This window comes from Dipodomys spectabilis, unplaced genomic scaffold (assembly GCF_019054845.1).
Source record: "Dipodomys spectabilis isolate Male_0828 unplaced genomic scaffold, ASM1905484v1 ptg000096l, whole genome shotgun sequence".
Lineage (NCBI taxonomy): Eukaryota > Metazoa > Chordata > Mammalia > Rodentia > Heteromyidae > Dipodomys > Dipodomys spectabilis.
In genome coordinates, this window is record NW_024870773.1 from 2,520,958 (window position 1) to 2,541,133 (window position 20,176).

The following is a 20,176-nucleotide window of genomic DNA, read 5'->3' on the forward strand; positions in this document are numbered from 1 at the left end:
TTAACTAGAAATGAGTGTTTATCAGGACAAGGCCCCAAAACAACAAAGAAGCCATTACATGACATAAAAACATGCAGTATAGCTCACAAGGGTTTCACACAGTTATCAACATTGTTATGAGAACATCTGAAGTCTTTCACCCTGGAGGCTAAGAGGACAAGGCACAGCCCCTGCAAGGTGCCCGCATCATATTCCAACGTGGCCTAGGCAGTGTATCTCCTCTCTCCCTCCTGTTTCGCCTTGTGGTACTTGAGATAGTCACTGTACAGCTCCTTAAACACATCACGTGCTCCTGGCTGCAGTGAGGCCCGAAGGAACTGGATATTAGGCTCCGTGCAGAGGTCCAGGACCAGGTAGATACCCTCCTGCAGCAGGTCCTTTATGGCTGGGTACAAGGTCACCTGGAACAAAGGCAGAGTTCTGAGCATAAATGGAACAGACCTGGAGTGTCATGAGGGCTTCAGGGTACAAAAGGGACCTGAAGCATGAAGCCAGTGGGAGGACTGCACACAGCCTTACCAGAAACCACCTGCCTGAAACTGTCAACCACCTGACTGTGAGTCAGCAAAAGGACTTCAGGCTCTGAAATCACTTCCACATCCACTGCAGCCACACCTCCTCCTCGCCTTTCCCTTTATGATCTCTCTGCACACCTATATCTGGTGTAGGCCACGGTTTGGTTCAGCCTAATAAACTCTCTTCTACCTCAACTGTGTGGTGGTCTCCTTTCACCAACCATTACAACCAGCAAGACCACTGTGAATCTCTGGGTTTCAGATAGCTTGTCTTTGTGCTGATACTAGGGCTTGAACACAAGACCTTGTACTCTCAACTTGGCTTTTCCACTAATGCTGGCACTTTACACTTGAGACACATCATCTGCTTCTGGCTTTCTGCTGGTTAACTGGCAATGAGAGTCACTACCTTTCCTATCCAGGTTGGCTTTGAATCTCGATCCTGAGATGTCAACCTTCTGAGCATCTAGGATTACAGGCCTATGCCACCAGCACCTGGCCAAGATGGCTTATTTCTAAGACAGAGTTTGTACAACACTAAGATTGCTGGACAATGAATGGAAATTTTCCTCAACTTCAAACCTCCTTGGAGAAGACAAGTAGTACAAGCTTCCTATACTAATTAGCAAGAGGACGCTGGTAAATTTAATCTGAGGGTAAAAGGAAAGATGAAAATAAAGACAACAGGGCTGGGAAGGTGGCTCAGTGGTAGAGCACTTGCCTTGCATGCTCGAGGCCCTGGGTTCAATTCCTCAGCACCACATAAGAAAAAAAAAAAAAAGCTGGAAGTGGCGCTGTGGCTCAAGTGGTAGAGCGCTAGCCTTGAGCTGAAGAGCTGAGGGACAGCACCCAAGCCCAGAGTTCAGGCCCCACGACCAGACCCAAAAAAAAAAAAAAAAAAGAAAATAAAGACAACATCCCTGCAAGTTTCTGCTAGGACTCCTGGCTATGTGAAGAGCACAAGACAATGGGCCTAACCTATCCCGACAGGGTCTCACCAGGCTGCCTACCTGTCCCTCAAAGGTCTACCCAACACCCACCTTGAAGAAGAATTAGGAAACAAATGAGGCTTGAACTCGTTTTCACACTTGCTAAGCAAGCACTCTATCTACTAAGCCATGTCCCCAGCCCTAGAAAGCAATGTAGGTGTGGACCAACATGGAGTAATTACACACAAATACACTGTTATCTACCTGATGTTGTATCTTATATACTGCATCTAACACTGATATTCAATTAAACTAATGTTTCTACAGTCCAGTTTTTGTTGTTTCATTTTTATGGAGGGGTTCAGCTTAACAGAAACTTATTGTCTTGTAGTGCTGGAGGTAAGAGGTCTGAAAACAAGTTGTGGTAAGATGTGATATGACCTCCCTTGAGAAGGCTGGAGTAGGAATTTGTTCCTACCTCTCATCCTGTTTGGTTTATCATCTTCCCTCAATGCATTTTCTGTGTCCAAATTTTCCCTTTTTCCTTACCACCACCCTTTCTTTTCTGCTGAACAATTTCCTTTTTTGTTGTTTTTGCTTTACTTCCTTGGCATCAGTTTTGGAGGCTACAAACCTAAGATGAGGTTCTGGCAGGCGTGGTTGTGTGGTAGGAGATGGTTTCTCTGCAGAGGGGTGAGAGGCGGTCCTCCCACAGCAGTAGACAGAGGTCCAGTCTGCAGTCCTGTGATCTAGCCATGGGTACCAGGAGCTTTAGGGAAGTTTGATAATAGCACATGGACATTCCAGAGTGAACTTTTTTTTTTTTGGTCAGGGAGCTATGGAACCACTTTTCCTTCAGTTTTATTGCGTATGTGTCGCTAGTTCTTGAAATTGAACTTTGTGCTCTTTGCTTAGTTTTTTCACTCAATGTTGGCACTCACTACTTAAGCCATATCTTCAATTCCTGCTTTACTTTTTACAGGATCTCATGCTTTCTGCCCAGATCAACCTCGATTGTGATCCTCTTACGTTAACTCCCACAGCTGGGATTTCCAATGTGAATTACCATACCTGCTTGTTTGTTAAGATGGTGTCTTGCTAAAATTTTGTCCAAGTTGGCCCTCAAACTGCAACCCTTCCATCTCTGCCTCCTAAATTGCTGGGAATAAGACTTGAGCCAACCATATCCTGCCCAAAGCACAGTAATTCTTAGATGAATTCATAATCCAGAACACTAGATTTGGACAGAATTTGTTGTGGAAAAAAAAAATTTCCCATTATCTTCACCTCACCATCTGCTCTAAGCATCTGAGTGCTACTGATGGATGACTGACCTAAGAGGTTCAGATTCAAGAGATCCTGCAGCCAGGAGGCCCAGGCCAGGGGCTGAACCCCTCCTGCCTGACTGCTTATACTTCCTAGTTCTTGAGCTTCCTTGTTCTTGGCCCTGGATGACATTTTACTTCCTCAGCAGATTACTAGGAGACAAGTGAAAAGGTTCTGAGCTTGTGGTAGAACCAGATATATGAGCACCATTAGCATAGGGGTCTGCTGGGCCTTCACATGAGGTCCTGACTACCACTCCACAAGGAGGCCACCCACGATTACCCACACAGGACAGCAGGCCCACCGCAGGTCCATTCAGGTAAGAAGCCATGCTTGAGCCCTGGAAACAGGAATTCCTGGATTTTACCTTCTGTGCCTCTGTCACATACTCAGCCACCAGGAAGGGGGAAAACATGGCAAACTCCTCAGCACGTGCAGTAATGTGGCTATACATCCTCTCCACCAGGCGTGCACACTCCAGGGCCTCAGGCAGGTCATCCATGCTTCCTACAGACAACACATAGCCTCCATCTATTAGTTCAGAAATACCCTTACATTTTTAGTTAGCTCAAGCCTTCTACTTTTTCTATACTCTTTAACTGGAAAAAAGACAGACCACCAACAATGCAGTAAGGTTCCATTCTGTCCACATCCCCTCCAGCATCTGTGGTTATTAGAGTTCTTGATTATAGCCATTCTAACTGGGGTGAGGTGGTATCTCAATGTTGTTTGATTTGCATGTCTTTTATGGCTAGAGAGGTTGAGCATTTCTTTATGTGTCTATTGGCCATCCTTCTTTCCTCTTCGCAGAAGTTTCTTTTTATAAGATGATTTCTTTGTTGCTTTGTATGTCCCTCACCCACAGTATAACCCCTGCTTTCACTGTATTTGACGTTGGTATAATTTGTGGAGGGGAAGGGAAAAAACAAATCATTTAAATAGGGATACAGGTGGACCCATTGCAACAATGAGATGTACAAGTCGTTATGTCAAAAAACAAACTTTACAACTTTGGCTGGGGGAGGGGGGGCGGGATGGGAAGGGGAAACAAAGGAGGAGGCAACAATGCTTGATAAGAAATGTATTCATTACCTTGCCCATGTAATTGTAACCCCTCTGTATAGTATTTTCACAAAAAATAAGAAGATAAGAAATGTATTCATTACCTTGCCCATGTAATTGTAACCCCTCTGTATAGTATTTTCACAAAAAATAAAAAGATAAGAAATGTATTCATTACCTTGCCCATGTAATTGTAACCCCTCTGTATAGTATTTTCACAAAAAAAAAAAAAAAAAAGACAGACCAAATAAGTATCCACATAACAAAAGGAAGAAGACAGAATACTGAAGTCTATAAATATTTTTAGGGACCTAACTAGAAAAATCAAGGTTCTTTTCAGAATTTAGAATTGTTATTACTTTAAAATTAGAATTGCTGGGGCTGGGAAGGTGGCTCAGTGGTAGAGTGCTTGCCTTGCATGCATGAGGCCCTGGGTTCGATTCCTCAGCACCACATAAGCAAAAAGAAAAAAGCCGGAAGTGGCACTGTGGCTCAAGTGTTAGAGCGCTAGCCTTGAGCTGAAGAGCTGAGGAGAGCGCCCAGACCCAGAGTTCAGGCCCCACGACCGGACCCAAAAAATAAATAAATAAAATTAGAATTGCTATTACTTTAAAAAGATATTTATATACAGCAGGCTAAATAGAAAATTATCATCAAGAAAAAAGTGGCTGACTAACTGATACCAATCATTTAAAAGGCACCCAAAATAACACCTTTGATTCTCTAAATTCCAAAAACTGTAATTTGTCCTTTCATAAGAAGATGGACATTATACACAACTGCCATGGTCTTCCATGACACCCTTCATCACTTATAACCCCTCTGGTCTCTAATAGAACTCATTATTGTGTTTGACACTTACGTGGTACAACTTCAAAAGTATGCAACACTGGGTGTTGTGACTCATGCTTGTAAAATCAGCTACTCAAGAGGCTGAGATTTGAGGAACATAGTTTGAAGCCACCCTGGGCAGGAAAGTCCATGAAACCCTTACCTCCAATTAACCACTAAAAAAGCTCTAAGTGGGCTGGGCACCGATAGCTCACACCTGAATCCTAGCTACTCAGCATGCTGAGATTTGAGATCTTGGTTCAAAGCTAGCCTGGTCAGGAAAGGCCATGAGACTCATATCTAATTAACCACCAGAAAACTGGAAGTTGTGCTGTGGCTCCAAGTGGTAGAGTACTAGCCTTGAGCGCAAAAACTCAGGGACAGTTCCAGGCCCTGAGTTCAAGCCCCATGACCAACTTAAAAAAAAACTGGGAAGTGGAGCAGTGGCTCAAGTGGCAGAGTATCAGCCTTGAGTGAAAATGCTCAGGGACAATGCCCAGGCCCTGACCAAGACCCAGTACTGGCATTAAAAAGAAGAAAAGCAAAACAAAGAAACCAAACCAATGCATTTTAGTTTTCTAGTAATGAGAATTTTCCAAAACTCAGAGATGTAGCAAAAATGATGTGTGCACAAAAACTGTGTGGCAGCTTGCAATTGTTTGCTGGTCAAGCCTGACCATGCCCCAGCAAACTGGAAGGGCAGTAGGCAGTACAAGGTAGGGCAATGTAGTCTCTGGTTAAAATGACAAAGTTCTGTGGCACCTCTTCCTTTGTCTTCTACTAAACCATAAATTACTCAAGGGTAGGAACATGACTACTGTCTTTTTTTTTTAATTTTAATTTTTTTTTTATTGTGAAAATACTGTACAGAGGGGTTACAATTACATGGGCAAGATAGTGAGTACATTTCTTTTCAAGCATTGTAGCCTCCTCCTTTGTTTACTCTGACTATTGTCATTTTTAAATCTCATGTATAAGCTATGTGTCCGATAAAATTTTCCTGAATTCCAGCCGGGCGCCGATGGTTCACGCTTGTAATCCTACCTACTCAGGAGGCTGAGATTTGAGGATCATGGTTCAAAGCCAGCCTGGGCAAGAAAGTCCGTCAGACTCTTATCTCCAAAAAACCACTAGAAAACCGGAAGTGGTGCTGTGGTTCAAGTGGTAGAGCGCTTGCTTTGAGCTGAAGAGCACAGGGACAGCGCCCAAGCCCAGAGTTCAAGCCCCACAACGGACCAAAAAAAAAAAAAAATTTCCTGAATTCTAGGTATTTTTCAGAAAAATAACTATTTCAGTTATTTCATGCATCTACAACAGGTGAAATTTTTAAAAACTGATTTTGAATACTCATCGATAATCTGAACATTTCTCTCATTTGAACCCAACTGAAGTAGTTTTCTTTTTAGTGCTATTTGAGGACAGTGATATAATAAATATACTTTCAACTGTGTCCCTATAGTGTTAGTCTGGATTACCTTTGTCTTTCTGCCGTCCTTCACGCATAACTGAAAATAACAGCTTATTAACAGAGTTCAAGAAAGACGGGATGGCCTTCAGCATTACCTGCAAAGACAGGTAAAAAAGCACAAAGATGCGTGACTCATCTGCTTGACTCCTTAACTTTGCCTAGCAGGACACAAAACAGTGTGTACCCAGCTACCCCACACAGACACTTCACACCTCACTTGCAGTGTGACTGCTCACCCACCCTGTGCTACAAAGCCTAAGGTACAAGTTCCACGTGGCATAACTCCCAGAATATGTGGGGCAATCCAATTCACAACATGCCCAGTTTGTGCTTTCTCTTAAGCTGGTTCTAATCTATGCTGGGCATGTGCAGAAATAAACCATAATGGCACAGCAGTAACCCACTTACTCAAGTAGAACTGATATGAGAGAAAAATATTACATAAATTCATTTAGATTGGGGACCAAAAGTGCTCAATTAAGAGGGATAAAAGGGTCTACTTGGGACTGTCTTGACAGATAAGACTAAAATGACAAAAAAAAAGCTTCTTTTGTATTCAAGTTCCTCACCATGTCAAACCCAACCCATGAGCCCACATGACTACCACATTTAAACTAGTTAGAATAAAATTAAAGATTCGGTTCCTAGTGCCAAAGATACCCAAGGCCAGCGGTAGCCAGGCTGGCAGTTCTGGTACTTCTTGCTGCTTTTACCCACAGAACAAAAAATAAAACAAAGGTCAGAAGAATTCTCTCATTTGTTTTGAGTTTTCTTGTGCCAGTGAAGGCTTGAGGTCTGGGCCTTGCTGGGCTCCTCTACTCACATCTGGTGCTCTATCATTGAGCCATACTGCCCTAGCAAAACTCTTCATGTCTTATGACGTTTTGCAGCATGCTCAGGAAGAAGTCATTTTTGCAAAAATTATTTCACATTCCCAAAGATCTCTCTGAACCCTTGAAGTAGGTAGTGCTCTGCTTCTGAGCCCTGTGACTGCTTCTCTGGAGACAGTGGTCTAGGCTCATCCTGGGCAGCTGTCAACACTCCTCCCCTCACCTTAGGGTGGCACTGCAGGATGGAGAAGAGCACATTGTGCATCTTCAGGAAGATGTGACCATGCTCTGGTGGCTTCAGGTGGTCCAGAGGGACTGTCAGCAGGATACTGAAGGCCAAGCTGACATGGTGAGGGTTGCTGATGGCTTCCTCTCCCTGTCGCAGCAGGGCAGCCAGGACATCTAGAATAGGCCCAACCACAGCAACAGCCACCGGCTGCTCCTGACAGGCCTCTCGGTGTTGCAGCTACAAGGCAGGAGGAGTGAAGGAAAAAAGTGAAGGCCACACTTCAATGAAATAACAAACACTAAAGCACCAGGCATTCCATTCCTCAAAATTAGCTGCCATGGCCATGTGCAAGTTCAAAGGGACTAAGAGGCCAACTCCCACCTCCAAGGGCCACCTACTATGGACTTGGCTGCTTCAGTCCATACTTTTGTTGGTTCTTTGGTATGAAGAGAAGCAAGTACCTGGTGAAGAGCTGACAAAGCTAATTTCTCATGAGAAAGCTGCATGTCAGGAACATATACTATTTTCTCATCAAAGATTAATTCTACATGCATGTGATTAAACACTTGTTCACTGGGCACTGGTGGCTCATACCTGAAATCCTAGCTACTCAAGAGGTTGAGATCTAAGATTCTTTTTTTTTTTTGGGTCCGGTCGTGGGGCCTGAACTCTGGGCCGGGGCGCTGTCCCTCAGCAATTCAGCTCAAGGCTAGCACTCTACCACTTGAGTCACAGCGCCACTTCTGGCTTTTTTCTTTTTTGCTTATGTAGTACTGAGGAATCGAACACCCAGGGCCTCAAGCATGCAAGGCAAGCGCTCTACCACTGAGCCACCTTCCCAGCCCGAGATCTAAGATTCTTAACTCCAATAAACTGCCAAAAAAAAAAACCCAAAGTATAGACCACTTGAGCAAGAAGGCCAGAAACAGCACCTAGGCCCTGCGTTCAAGTCCCAGGGCTGGCACACATGCATGTATGCATGCATGCACGCACGCACATACGCATGTGCAAGTGTGCACACACATGCACAATCACACACAAATCACTTGTTCAATTTCTTATAAATATATCTAGCTAAAGATGTTTAATTAGTTTAGGAAAACAAAGAGGCAGACTCAAGATGAGAAAGAGCTCCACATGTTCCCTAGGCACCAAAGAGACCAAAGAGACATGGGGGTCTCTACCTGACACTAAGGAGACCACTGGGTCCTGATCCACACTGCCCACCTTGTTACAGGCATCCTGGGTGTACAGACAACTTACCACATGTGGGACCCAACCTGATGTACCAGTACAGTCAACATACACTCCATTACAGCCATCAGCTTCACATACCCTGCCACCTCAGATAACCAACACACATGCTGCATGAGAGACAGGCTTCAGCTACTGATGCAAAGGCTCAGGAAATGGTAAAGCAACAAATGTGGAGCAGAAAAGCCTATGGAGTCTAATTTTCAGGCCTTTTACTCTGGCAATATACTGGTCCAAGACAATTCTCCCAGACAGCAAAAGTCAGAATCAAGACTGGAGATATTGCCTCTTTGCAGCCCAAATGAGAACAGTAGGGTAAGACCCACTGGAGAGCAGGGACACACACTGGCCACCAAAACTATGCTTTGTTCAGGTGTAACAGAGTGACTGCTGGACACAAACTCAATACTTGGGTGGGATGGGACAGTAACCTGTCTACAGTGTCAGCACCCTCCAGAGGGCTGTCCCTCATTGTATCACAGGCATTATATATATACACACAAGCCCCTCCAAACACAGGCACACTAACCTGGCCATAGCATTTTATGAGGACAAAGAAAACCTTGGGATCCCCCTCATCTCCTCTGGTCACACAGTCTCAAGTAACCTGTTGTCACCAGCCTCCCTCAGTTTATCTGTACCTCCTTGCCATCACCATGCCAGGTTGCTATTGTCAAGCTGTGTGTGGATGGGACACAAACCCACCACCCTGCTCAGCTAGTTGTCATCTTATAGAGGAAGAGAGATAGAGGCACATCTGCACAGGCTGGTCACTCACCATCAGAGCCGTGACTATCTGGGGACTTGCACGCCACAGCAAACTTGCTTTCTCTCCGCTGAGTGGGCAGTTTAGCAGCAGTCTGAGCAATCTGACAGCAGACAACACAGCCTGAAACAAGAAAGGACTTTAGCATAGAAGTAGTCAACCCTCTTAGGGAGAACATCCCTGGGGAAAGGGCTTCTCATTGGTGCTGACGTGACAAAGCCCTAGATGGCCTTGTCAGATGACAACACCCTTCACAGGGACACGGGGAAACGGCAGAGCTCTGGCAGAGCAGGGGCTTCTGGAATGTCTGTGTAAATCAGGTCCATAAATGGCTTGGGACAGCGATCTCAGGGAGAGAGACAGATGCATGGACTATCTGTTTACTCAATAAGAATCACACATGGGTACTGATCAAAGAGTTGGTAGAGAATGTTAGGTGAGGTGTGGTCACAGTTGACAGGTTAAAACCAGATCGTAAGTTGCAGGAACCCACTTTTACTAAGTGTTTACTAAAACCATCGTCCCAGTCAGTCAGTCCCACATTTTACACCTTCATTTTCAGTCTCACATCAACTTCCTCCTCTTTTAACACTGTGAAGCCCCACAGCACAGGCCCTGACCCTGGCCTTTAACCTGTGCCCTGCCTTGCCTTTCTCTTCTCTTCCCCTGACCATACATGTCTGCAAGCCTGTCTGTTCCTGCTCTCCCACACATCTGCTGGAACATCTATCTGGAGGACTCTGTGCCTGTCATCTTCTCACACTTGTTTACCCTTCAACAGACAAGTATCCTCATGTGCTGTGTGCCTTAATCCTTCATTCTCAACTCTCAACTCAAGCTTCTACCTCTTCCTTAGTGAGTCTTCCTTGATTACTATCTAAATACAAACTTGGCACTTGCTTAAAAAAAAAAAAAAAAAAAGCTAAAAAACCTAGAATCCTTCTCAAAGCTCAGGCCCAATCATGCAGGAAACACACTATTTCAAAGAGATGGGAAAGCATGGCAAGCAGTGGGTAGGGGTAGCACAAGTGCCCAGACTTTGGGCTCACAGTTCAAAGTCAATTCTTGGCTGTAAACTGGCCAGAGCCAGTTTCTGTGGCCAGAAACCACTATGAGGTAGAAGAACTTTGGTCTAAGTCTGAGGAGCCCTCGTCCTCTAGAGCACTGGACCAATCAAGCTCCTGTACCATCCAGAGGAGCAGACTCTCAGCTTGTGTGGGCCCTAGCTGAGGCATTCTATACAGATAACCTTATGAAGGACTTTCTAAGAACTATATAGAAAATACAGCAAGTTCATGAGCCCACATGCTTAAGTGCTAGACTATAGCTATGGACAAATCAAGAGTAGCTCCCTAAACATATAGTGGATGAACAGAACAAGACTTTTTCCTGGGTCAATATTATGAATGTGTAATATCTAGCATCTCAGGTAGTAAAAGCACAGGTTTACAATCTCAAGTGTCTATTTTGTGTATATGTGCTAGGCCTCACACTCTTGTTGGCTTTTTCTACTCAAAGCTGGCCACAACTCTACTTTCAGTTTTTTGCTGCTTAATGGGAGACAAGTCTCACTGATCTTTTTATGCCCAAGCTGGCTTCAAACTACAATCCTCCAGTCTCAACCTCTTGAGTAGCTAGGAATACAGACATAAGCCATTGGCACGCAGCTTCCCCTTTGAAAATATAAAGCCAAGGTCAGGTAGCCAGCCCCCAACCAGGCTCCTTTCCCCTTGACTCCTTGTTCTACCTTCACTCAGTGGGAATCTGTCTGGATTACTTTTAGAGATGACATGGAATCCTAAACAAGCCTTATCATTGGAGCAGACCCCCAATGGGCCTCTGTAAAGGGAGAAGTAGGTAACTGGCCTGTAGGTCTGCTCTCCATGCATGACTAACGTCCAGCCCCTTGAGAATAGACTGCATCACCAGCCCAAAGTCCTCCATCGTCCCAGCCTCCAACATCTGGGTGAACAGGGCTTCCAAGTGAGACTCTATTTCCTGAGTGACCTGTGCAGAAATGTCTGGATCTGTGAGAAAAGAAACCAAAGCATAGCAGACAAGACACAGTGAGCCATGATGAGTTGTATTATCAGAACAGCTATGCAGCCACTAAAAACCCTTATTTGAGAACGGAACCAGGGCTCATGCCTGTAATCTTAGCTACTCAGGAGACTGAGATCTGAGCAGAGATCGCTGTCTGAAGCCAGCCCAGGGAGGAAACTGAGACTCCAATTAATCTCCAATTAGCCACCTGAAAACCAGAAGTGGAATTGTGGCTCAAAGTGGTAGAGTACTAGCCTTGAGCAAAAAAAGCTCAGGGGCAGCACCCAGGCTATGAGTTCAATAACAGAAGAAAAAAAAAAGCCGAGGAGGTGGTCAGATAAGCAACTCTGGCAACCAAGAAGACACCAATGGCTGGTGACCCTCTCGTTCAGATCTACCTGTACACACACACAGGACAGCATGCTTAAGAGCAGTTACTGCTGGGCCATGGCAGACTAGTGACTGTTATTTTGTAACTTCCTCTTTTTCTCCTATTTCCTTATAAAATCAAGTTTCAACAGGAAGGGGCTATTTCTTTCTAGGATACTAGAAAGATTTAAAACAACAACAACAACAACAAGCCTATGAACTTGCTAGGACCGTTGGTTGAGTCATCAGGCATTCTGGCACCCCGCGGCCTCTGGCCAGTGGTCTCACAAGAAAGCCTTAAGTCAGAGCATCCAAAGGTCCTCCATGACTAATCCCAGGTGTGCTTCTGGCCAGCCCTTCAGACCGCTCCACATCACCACAACAGCTTCTTCCACTTCCTGGTCACCTGTCGTCACAACAGGGTGACGACCCCTGGGGTAGGCCAGGGACTCTGAGCCATCAAGTTGGAGGTCCCGGACCCTACAAGCTCTCCTCAACTCCCTCATCAGTGAGATGGGTAGAGCAGAACCAACAACCGTGGCAAGTAAGACAAGGGTGCAGCACCTACAGGAAGAGCCCCCCTTGGAAGGTTCTCCATCTGCACCTCAAGAGCCCCCCGCCCCCGGGAGGGTTCTCCATCTAAACCTCAAGAACCCCCTCGGGGAGGGCTTTCCATCTGCACCTCAAGAACTCTCTCTGGGAGGGTTCTCCATCTCCATTTTTGCAGCCACCAGGTGGCCTGCATACACCATCTCAACCCAGCCCATGGTCTAGCTGGGTTTCTAGCATTCGCAGGCCCACTTCCCTGTGATCCATACAGATTATCTGTTAATTAGGTCAAAACAGCAGGGCTTTCCTCCACAGCAGGGGACAATCCTACTCAGAGGGCCAGTTCTAAAGCACTGGCACCCACGGTTGACTGAAGCTGTATGTTCTACTGTCAGGAATGCTCTGCAGTTTAAAAGCTACCATGTAAAAGCCAAATTCCCCAAGGACTGGGGAAAATCACAGCACTGCATGATCACCCTCATACCCCCACCTCCCCAGCACCTTAGGAGCCTCAGCATTGGCATTCCTTCCTACCCCTCACCACCCACAGTCAACTAGACAGTCTGACAGCTCAGGTGTGTGAATGGGTGGAGGGGCCCAGGCTCACGGAGGCCTTACCAGGGCTGACACTCTGTTCCTGGGGTCAGAGGTACCACAAGTTAGAGCTCAAGGCTGAACAATTTGAACTTAAGAGCTCTGGATTGGCTGCAAGCCTTCAGACCAGGCTTTCAGGTTACCTTTACCCCTCAGGGCTATGGATGCTGATTGGGAACATCTGTTTCTAAATCCTAAAAGGCGGACTTTGGCTAGTGGATCTTTCACACAGTCACTCAGTTTGTACTGAGTAAGATGAACCTATGGTCACTGCATGGTGTTCAAGGCTCATCAGGACTAGGTGGGAAGGAGACACACTGCTCTGCTTACCAAAGGGGGAGTGACCAGAGCTTCAGATGCCAGCTACTCCCCAGGATGCTCACAGAGAATGTGGCCCCTAGCCTTAACAAAGGACTCAGCCCCACTAAGGGGAACAACAATCCCTAAAAGAACCATTGACACAGTTAAAATGAAAAATGTCACGTCAGTTTTTTGCCTAATCCACACTTGAGCTCAAGACAGTATGGTCACTGACAAGGAGACAACCACAGCACTGTCCAGGCTACACACCCAGGTCTGGCTGGCAGCAGCCCAGGCAGACTAGGTGGCCTCACTTCCCAAGGGGCTGACTAGCCCTCCATATTGAGGTGTTATGGACACCTCTAAAGACCTTCCTATCTCTTACTGTAACTCTTCAGCAGCTGCCACAGCTGAAAGAAAACTCTGCACCGTAGTATTTGCTGTCTTAGAACAGGGAAGACATCAATATTAACCTTTTTGGTTCTGGGAAGAGTAAAGGTAGGTTGCATACAAATCCTAACGGCCATTCACTATATTATCTAAATATAGCCATTTTTAGAGTACAGAGGCTCTTTACAGACATTCAAAAGTATCAACCTCGCCATTCTTACAGTAATTGAATTAAATTATGGAAAAGTATTGATTTATAATGATTAAAATACTTTAGAATATTAACCATTAAAAATGAAGACACTATAAGAACATAGCAACAATGTCAACACTATAATACAATCATTATCTTAAATATGCATGTACATTTAATGCAGTTGTAATCATGGTAGTAACATTTTTGTAATGTAGATTTTTTGCTTAACACCATTTTTTCTGAACAGTCGTTCAATGGCTCCATAGAAGCCCATAACTTTTGACCTGGAGGACTTAGAGATCAACTGTGCACAAACATACCAGGCTATTAGAGGTCCTGTTGGCTAGCTAACAGGATGACACCCACTAGACACCACAATGAGACTGGATGAACATGCCCCACCTCACCCTGCAGCCTAGCAACACACTGGGTATGAGCTGATCAAGGCAAGAGGCTTGCTAGGAATTAAACTACTCGAATTTTTTTTTTTTTCTGGGGTCCGGTTGTGGGGCCTGAACTCTGGGCCTGGGCACTGTCCCTCAGCTCTTCAGCTCAAGGCTAGTGCTCTAACACTTGAGCCACAGCGCCACTTTCGGCTTTTTATATTTTGCTTATGTGGTGCTGAGGAATCGAACCCAGGGCCTCAGGCATGCAAGGCAAGCGCTCTACCACTAAGCCACCTTCCCAGCCCAACGACTTGAATTTTTTATGTCTTTTTTTTTTTTTTTTAAAGATGTCAAACTATGGCAAACAGGCCTGATGCTGAGAAGTCTCGCAAGAATGGAATTATCCTCATGAATAACCAGTCCATGGCCAGGGTGAGCTTAAGGCCAACAACAAGTCTGCAAACTTAAACACATACAGGACAATCTCTAAAACAAGTGAGGACCCATGGACCAGAGAGGCATACCTAAAAGACTACAGTGTGCGTAGGGTGGTGAGGAAAGCCATAAACTCACATATACCACTGGAAGGAGAGAAAATGAAGTCCCAAACACCAGGACAGAGAGGCAGAATCCCACAGCCCCCATGGGACATCCTCTGATGTCCCACATAAGTGAGGAGGAGGCCCAGCAACCCTGTGAGCAGCTGCTGGGCCCCTGCTGACCTGGGCATGCAGTACAGAATTGACTCAAGAGGAAACTTCTTACCTGCAAGAAGTTTTCTCACAGAATGAAACATGGAGGTGAAAACAGATCCCTTCTTGGGATGAAGCTCTGGAGCTGAAAAGAACAGAGTTAGAAACCGCAAGGCTGCCTGGAAAGATGGCATATTCCCTGTGAGGGCCACCAGCTCTGACAGCAGGCGAGCATAGACATCTTGGTACAGGGCAGTATGGGAGGGCAGTGCTCTCTCTGCCATTTGTGCCACCTCGGGCCCTCCATCCCTATGGCGCTGGCTCAGGTCCACTTCCAAGACCGTGGCAATGGCAGAGAAGAGAGTTGAGGGCAGGTGGCAGCCCCCCAGTTCTGGCGTTGAGCAGAGCTGCAGCACAGTGCCTGTTTGCATCATGGCCTGCTGCAGCAGCTCAGGCAGCACTGCCGGGGTCTCCTGAGGCTGCCTCTGCTCACTGACAAAAGGCCCTAGAATTTGGCACAACTTGGTTAGGGATACCAGAAGCAGCTGGCTTCCCAGAGGGCTCTGGATTTTCAACTGTTTGGTGGAAGTTGCCTCAGGGTACAGTTTGCACCTTGAGAGGAATGTGGCAATTTTCCCAAAATTGAGCACCATGCTCAGCTTTAGCTGGATGAGCATCTGCATTAGCTGCTCCAAGAATGTCCCCACCTCCTGAAGGAGCTCCAACCAACATGGGTCATCCACCTCAACAAGAAGCCTACTACTGGCCTGAAACAGTGAGGTCAACACAATCTCAAAAATATCACTGACATACATAACTTTAAACACAAAGCGGGCACTCTTTCCATTCTGTAGGCCACTAAGAAGTCGATAGCAAGTCACCAAGAACCGGAGGGCCAGGGAAGAGTGAGAACACCTCAGTGTGGTGACAGCCATGGACAGTAGCAGAGTAAAACAGTGCACATGATAGGCTGGAGTGAGGCTGTCCAAGTGCAGGGTGGAGATGACCTCCATGAGACCCAGAAGGCCTTCTAGTTGTCCTTCCTCCAGTTGGATGGGGAAGTCCCTCTTGACAAAGAAGAGTAAGGTCCGGGCAACTTCTCCTCTTGGTTCTACACTTTCAGGCCCAACTTTTGCAAATCTGGCTTCCCAATAAGCTTCAATTGTGTGGTTGTCCTTTTCAAGAAGCCAGGGCAGCTGCTGACAGAGAAGATCCAAGTCATGGTGGGCACCAGAACACAAAATGCCAGAACACCTGGCAACAAGGCACATCAGGAAGGCAGAGTGGAGAGACTGCATCTCTGGAAAGAGAGGGCTGTGAAGGAGGGATGTGGATACTTTCTCAAGGGTAATAAATGGTTCTTCATCTGCTAGGCATTCCTGGGCTTTGTTGGTTGGTAGAGTTCTTAACAGGACACTGGCTAGGTACCTCACATCATCTGGACAAAGGCAGGGTATGAGAACTGTGAGATTTGACACAATCAAGTGCCAGTGTGCTATGGGGTATGTGGATGCACTCACAGTCCCTATCTGCCCATCCCAGGAAGCTGCTGTCCTCTGACTCAAACTTTCTCTGCCTAAATCAAGAATGTAGGCAGCATCATGCTTCAAAATTTGAAAAGTCTCTTCACACCCAGAACCAATCTGCATTAAAGTTCTTTTCATTTTCTGCAGGTAGAGCTGTTCTAAGCAGTATCTACTGAGAGAGTTGGACTGTACCATAAACTTCTCTACTTTCTTCCAATGCTGTGTTTCCACACCTGGGAGCAACAAAGGAAGATTTGAGCCATCCAGAGCAACTCCAGTCAGGGGCCCAGCCACAGAGCAATACTGGCTGCAGTTCAAACTGAAAGTGGCATCCACCTGGGCCCAGGTATAAGACAGGAGGAATGTGGAATCACACACCTTCTGCCACAGCTCAGGATCTGGGTTTGGAGGATCAAGGAGAAAGGCCAACAGCGGCTTCACAAGCTCTCCAAGCATTTTCTCCATCATGTGCTGTGTCCGTCTGATGACCGGCAGGGGCATGCCACTATCCAGGCTCCTCATGTTGAACATGATGCAGTGTAGCAGTGAGCTCAACGACAAGGCCTTTAGGGGCATGTCAGCATCACTCTGCAAACTAGGCAGAACTAAAGACTGGAACTTCTCTAGCACAAGCAACCACGTGTCGAGGATCTGATTTGGTGGAAGCTCCAGAAGGCATTCACAGAGGGCCATGGAGGGGCCTGAGGCTAGCACAGGCTGCCTCAATGCCTCAGCAGCTGGACGGCAGATCACCCCCAGAAGTTCCTCAAACAGCTGTGGCACCTGTCGGAGTTTGGCATATGTCTGGAAGAGGGTGTGAATAAGCATCTCCTGGGCTTTTTTGGTTCGAAACTCTGTTACTTCTGCATCAATCCAAGAAGAAGACAACAGATCATCCAGGTCTGGCTCCAAAATCAAATGATTCAAGCAAATCAAAATCTTGAGGCAGCGGAACCAGGCTGGCACAGGTGCTTGTAAATTGTTTATTAACAACTCAGCCACACGGCGGTAGAAGAGGAACTGCACCTCCCCGTGCCGAATCCGATCAGCAGCCACATTGTAGATGTTATTGGTAGCCACTGAGTTTAGAAGCTGCTCCACAGCTAGAAGCTCGGTGGTCCAATCTGATGTGGATAGAGTTTCCATCTCCCCTTCTTGAAGGTGTGAGAGTCGCAAGCAGCCGAACAGTTTGGGAAGAGCCTGGAAGCAGAGAAACTGGTTTCCCTCCTTGAGGTACGAGTCTAGAAAGAGCCTATACAGCAAGGCCACTGCGCTGGCCACAACAGAGGCATGAAGGTCTTGTTTAGAGTTACCAATATCCATCAACTGAGTGATCACAGTGTCCATTGGAGTGAGAAGATTTTTCAGGGCTCCCATTTTTTTGTCATTTTGCTGTTGGTCCAAGAGCTCCTCTTTGTAAGATGACAGTAGATCAGGCTGAAAAACTCCACCTTGAAGCACAGCTTCAATCTGATTCCTGATATCCCGGCTCAGCACCTGCCACTGCTGGCCCTGACCAGCCTGTGTCCACGTGCCCCCAGAGAGCAAATGCCTCAAAATGAGGCAAGGCTGGAGCAGGTGCCCAGTCACATCCCCAAAGACACGTCTGGAGTTGGCCTGCTGCTGCTGGAGCAAGAGGTAATGGCCAAGAGCCAGGTGAATGACCTTGAACAGATGAGCTGTCACCGTTCCTTCTGGCTGCTGGCAGGCTGACCAGCAGAGTTGGCTCAGCAAAGTCACCATCAGCTCCTGTTTGGCTGTGTAGATGACAGCAAGGGCGGGTGTCGAGAGGATCCCCTCACAGCAGCGCAGAACAGCACAGATGTTTCCATGGCGACCCGAAAGAGCAAAGTCAGCTATCCTCTCATTTATGATCTGCGTATTAAGAAAGAAGACAGGTGACTGCTGTGAACCAACACATATACAGAAGATGGAACACAATCAAGTGGTCCTCTCTCCCATCTCAATGAAAAGGTAAAGCCCAGATCATCAATCTGCGGGAATTGGACTTGGCTTACCACATCAAGAAAGCAAAGTTCTGTCCCTGTTTTAATTCCTTCATATCCTGACATTCAGTTCCAAAAAGGATTAGCGCTTTTGAAGTTTGACAACCATTTTTGTTTTGGTGTGTTTGTGTGCTGGTATTAGAACTTCAAGTCAGGGCCTTATAATCTCACTCAGCTTTCTCACAGCTGTTGCTGTCTTGAGTTACACCTCCAGGTCTGCACTCTTTGTAAAAACAGTTTGTAAGGTTCAAATGTTAGTAGTCACTACTTAGACCCCAAGTCTCTAACTCAGCTCAGCTGTGACCAGGTGGCTAGACAGAGGCACTGAGACCATGCATGACTAACATACATTTTTACTTCAATTACACTTTTCTTAGTAAAAAAGGAAAAAAGCCAAAGTAAGGACACTATAAAAAGGAAAGCAAATGCTGTCAGTTACTATTCATTTATTATTCATCTAACCCATTGTTTATTGTTCTAAAGCCTCCAAAATTTGAGCAGGATGCTGGTGGCTCACACCTGTAATGCAAGCTATTTGGGAGACTGAAATCTGGAGGGTCATGGCTAATCCAGACAGAAAAGATCATTGGATCTCCCAAATAATCAGTAAAAAGCATGGCTGGAGGTGTGGTTCAAATGGAACAGTGCCTGCCAGTCCATCAAGTGTGAGGCCCTAACATTGTACCTGAGAGCCAGCCAGATGGCTAAAATTCACTTGATAGGCTGAATAACTTGCTCCTAGCCTAGTGGCATTTAGGAATCTAATCTGTCCTGGATTCTAAGCTATTAGTAGCCCTGTGAGACGAGCATTAGTATTTCCACTCAAGTGCTGCCTTGGAGTTTCAGAGCTTTGCTAGAAAAGCTGTGACAAACACACTAGGTCCTCAGATATCAACACACCACCAGTGGGCTCTGTATTTTCACTTATATAACTCATTGATGAAAGTCTTATAAATTTATACTGGGACTGTAATTTATGTCATATACTTACTGTATTCCTTATGTTCTAAATCTTCCTGCAATGTTCTGAAGGACCATTCAGAATGACCAGTATTTTTTAAAATAACACAATAGATAAGGCAGTCTCAAGGACCACCCACTGTTCACCTGCATCCTTGCTCTGCTTACTTCTCTCCTTCAATGTACCTAAGAGGTGATGCTAGTCAGTCAAGCTCTGCAATCAGGCTCATCTAGGCTAAAACCTCACTTCTGCTACTTATCAATATTATGACAGAAGGCAAGCAACTTAGCATTTCTCAGGCCATCACACACTAAATGCTTTTAGTAGTATTTTTCATTGTGATAAGTTGATCTTTTCAAAATACAGTGAACTTCATACTTTCTGATCTGAAACTTTCCAAAAAATCATTCTCAGACAAAAACCTTTGAAAAGATTCCTGTCCAGACTTTGGCCTTTGATCTCCCTTCAAGACCAAGAGAAAGGGTGTAGAAGGGGGAAATCAGACAATTAGCCAAAATTTGCTGACCATCTTCCCTAAGTAAAAAAGCAGTAAAAACCTGTTTATGAAATGGTTTTAAGGGGCTGGGAAGATGGCTCAGTGGTAAAGCGCTTGCCTTCCATGCATGAGGCCCTGGGTTCGATTCCCCAGCACCACATAAGAAAAAAAGCCAGAAGTGGCGCTATTGCTCAAATGGTAGAGCGCTAGCCTTGAGCTGAAGAGCTGAGGGACAGTGCCCAGGCCCAGAGTTCAGGCCCCACGACCGGACCCAAAAAAAAAAAAAGAAATGGTTTTAAGCCTTTCTTTACCATCAAAAAATATAAAGTGCTTATCACAATATAAGCCATACGACATGCATTTAATTTTTATTTTATTTTTTGTTAGTCATGGTGCTTGAACTCAGGGTCTGAGGGCTGTTCCTTAGCTTTTTCACTCAAGGATAGTATTCTACCACT

General features: G+C 45.8%; 1 protein-coding gene across 2 annotated transcripts in view; it reads right to left on the minus strand.

Moving 5' to 3' along the window:
• Positions 1-20,176, minus strand: part of Urb2 (URB2 ribosome biogenesis homolog) — a 23,932-nt gene continuing 3,756 nt past the window's right edge. For both annotated transcript variants that reach the window (XM_042686176.1, XM_042686175.1), the window contains exons 4-10: positions 14,803-18,130; positions 11,077-11,237; positions 9,223-9,333; positions 7,185-7,427; positions 6,139-6,226; positions 3,138-3,277; positions 1-401 (exon numbers count right to left, since the gene is read on the minus strand). In XM_042686176.1, the coding sequence (XP_042542110.1) occupies positions 204-401; positions 3,138-3,277; positions 6,139-6,226; positions 7,185-7,427; positions 9,223-9,333; positions 11,077-11,237; positions 14,803-18,130 (4,269 nt within the window). In that variant the 3' untranslated portion in view covers positions 1-203. The remainder of the gene's footprint in view (positions 402-3,137; positions 3,278-6,138; positions 6,227-7,184; positions 7,428-9,222; positions 9,334-11,076; positions 11,238-14,802; positions 18,131-20,176) is intronic.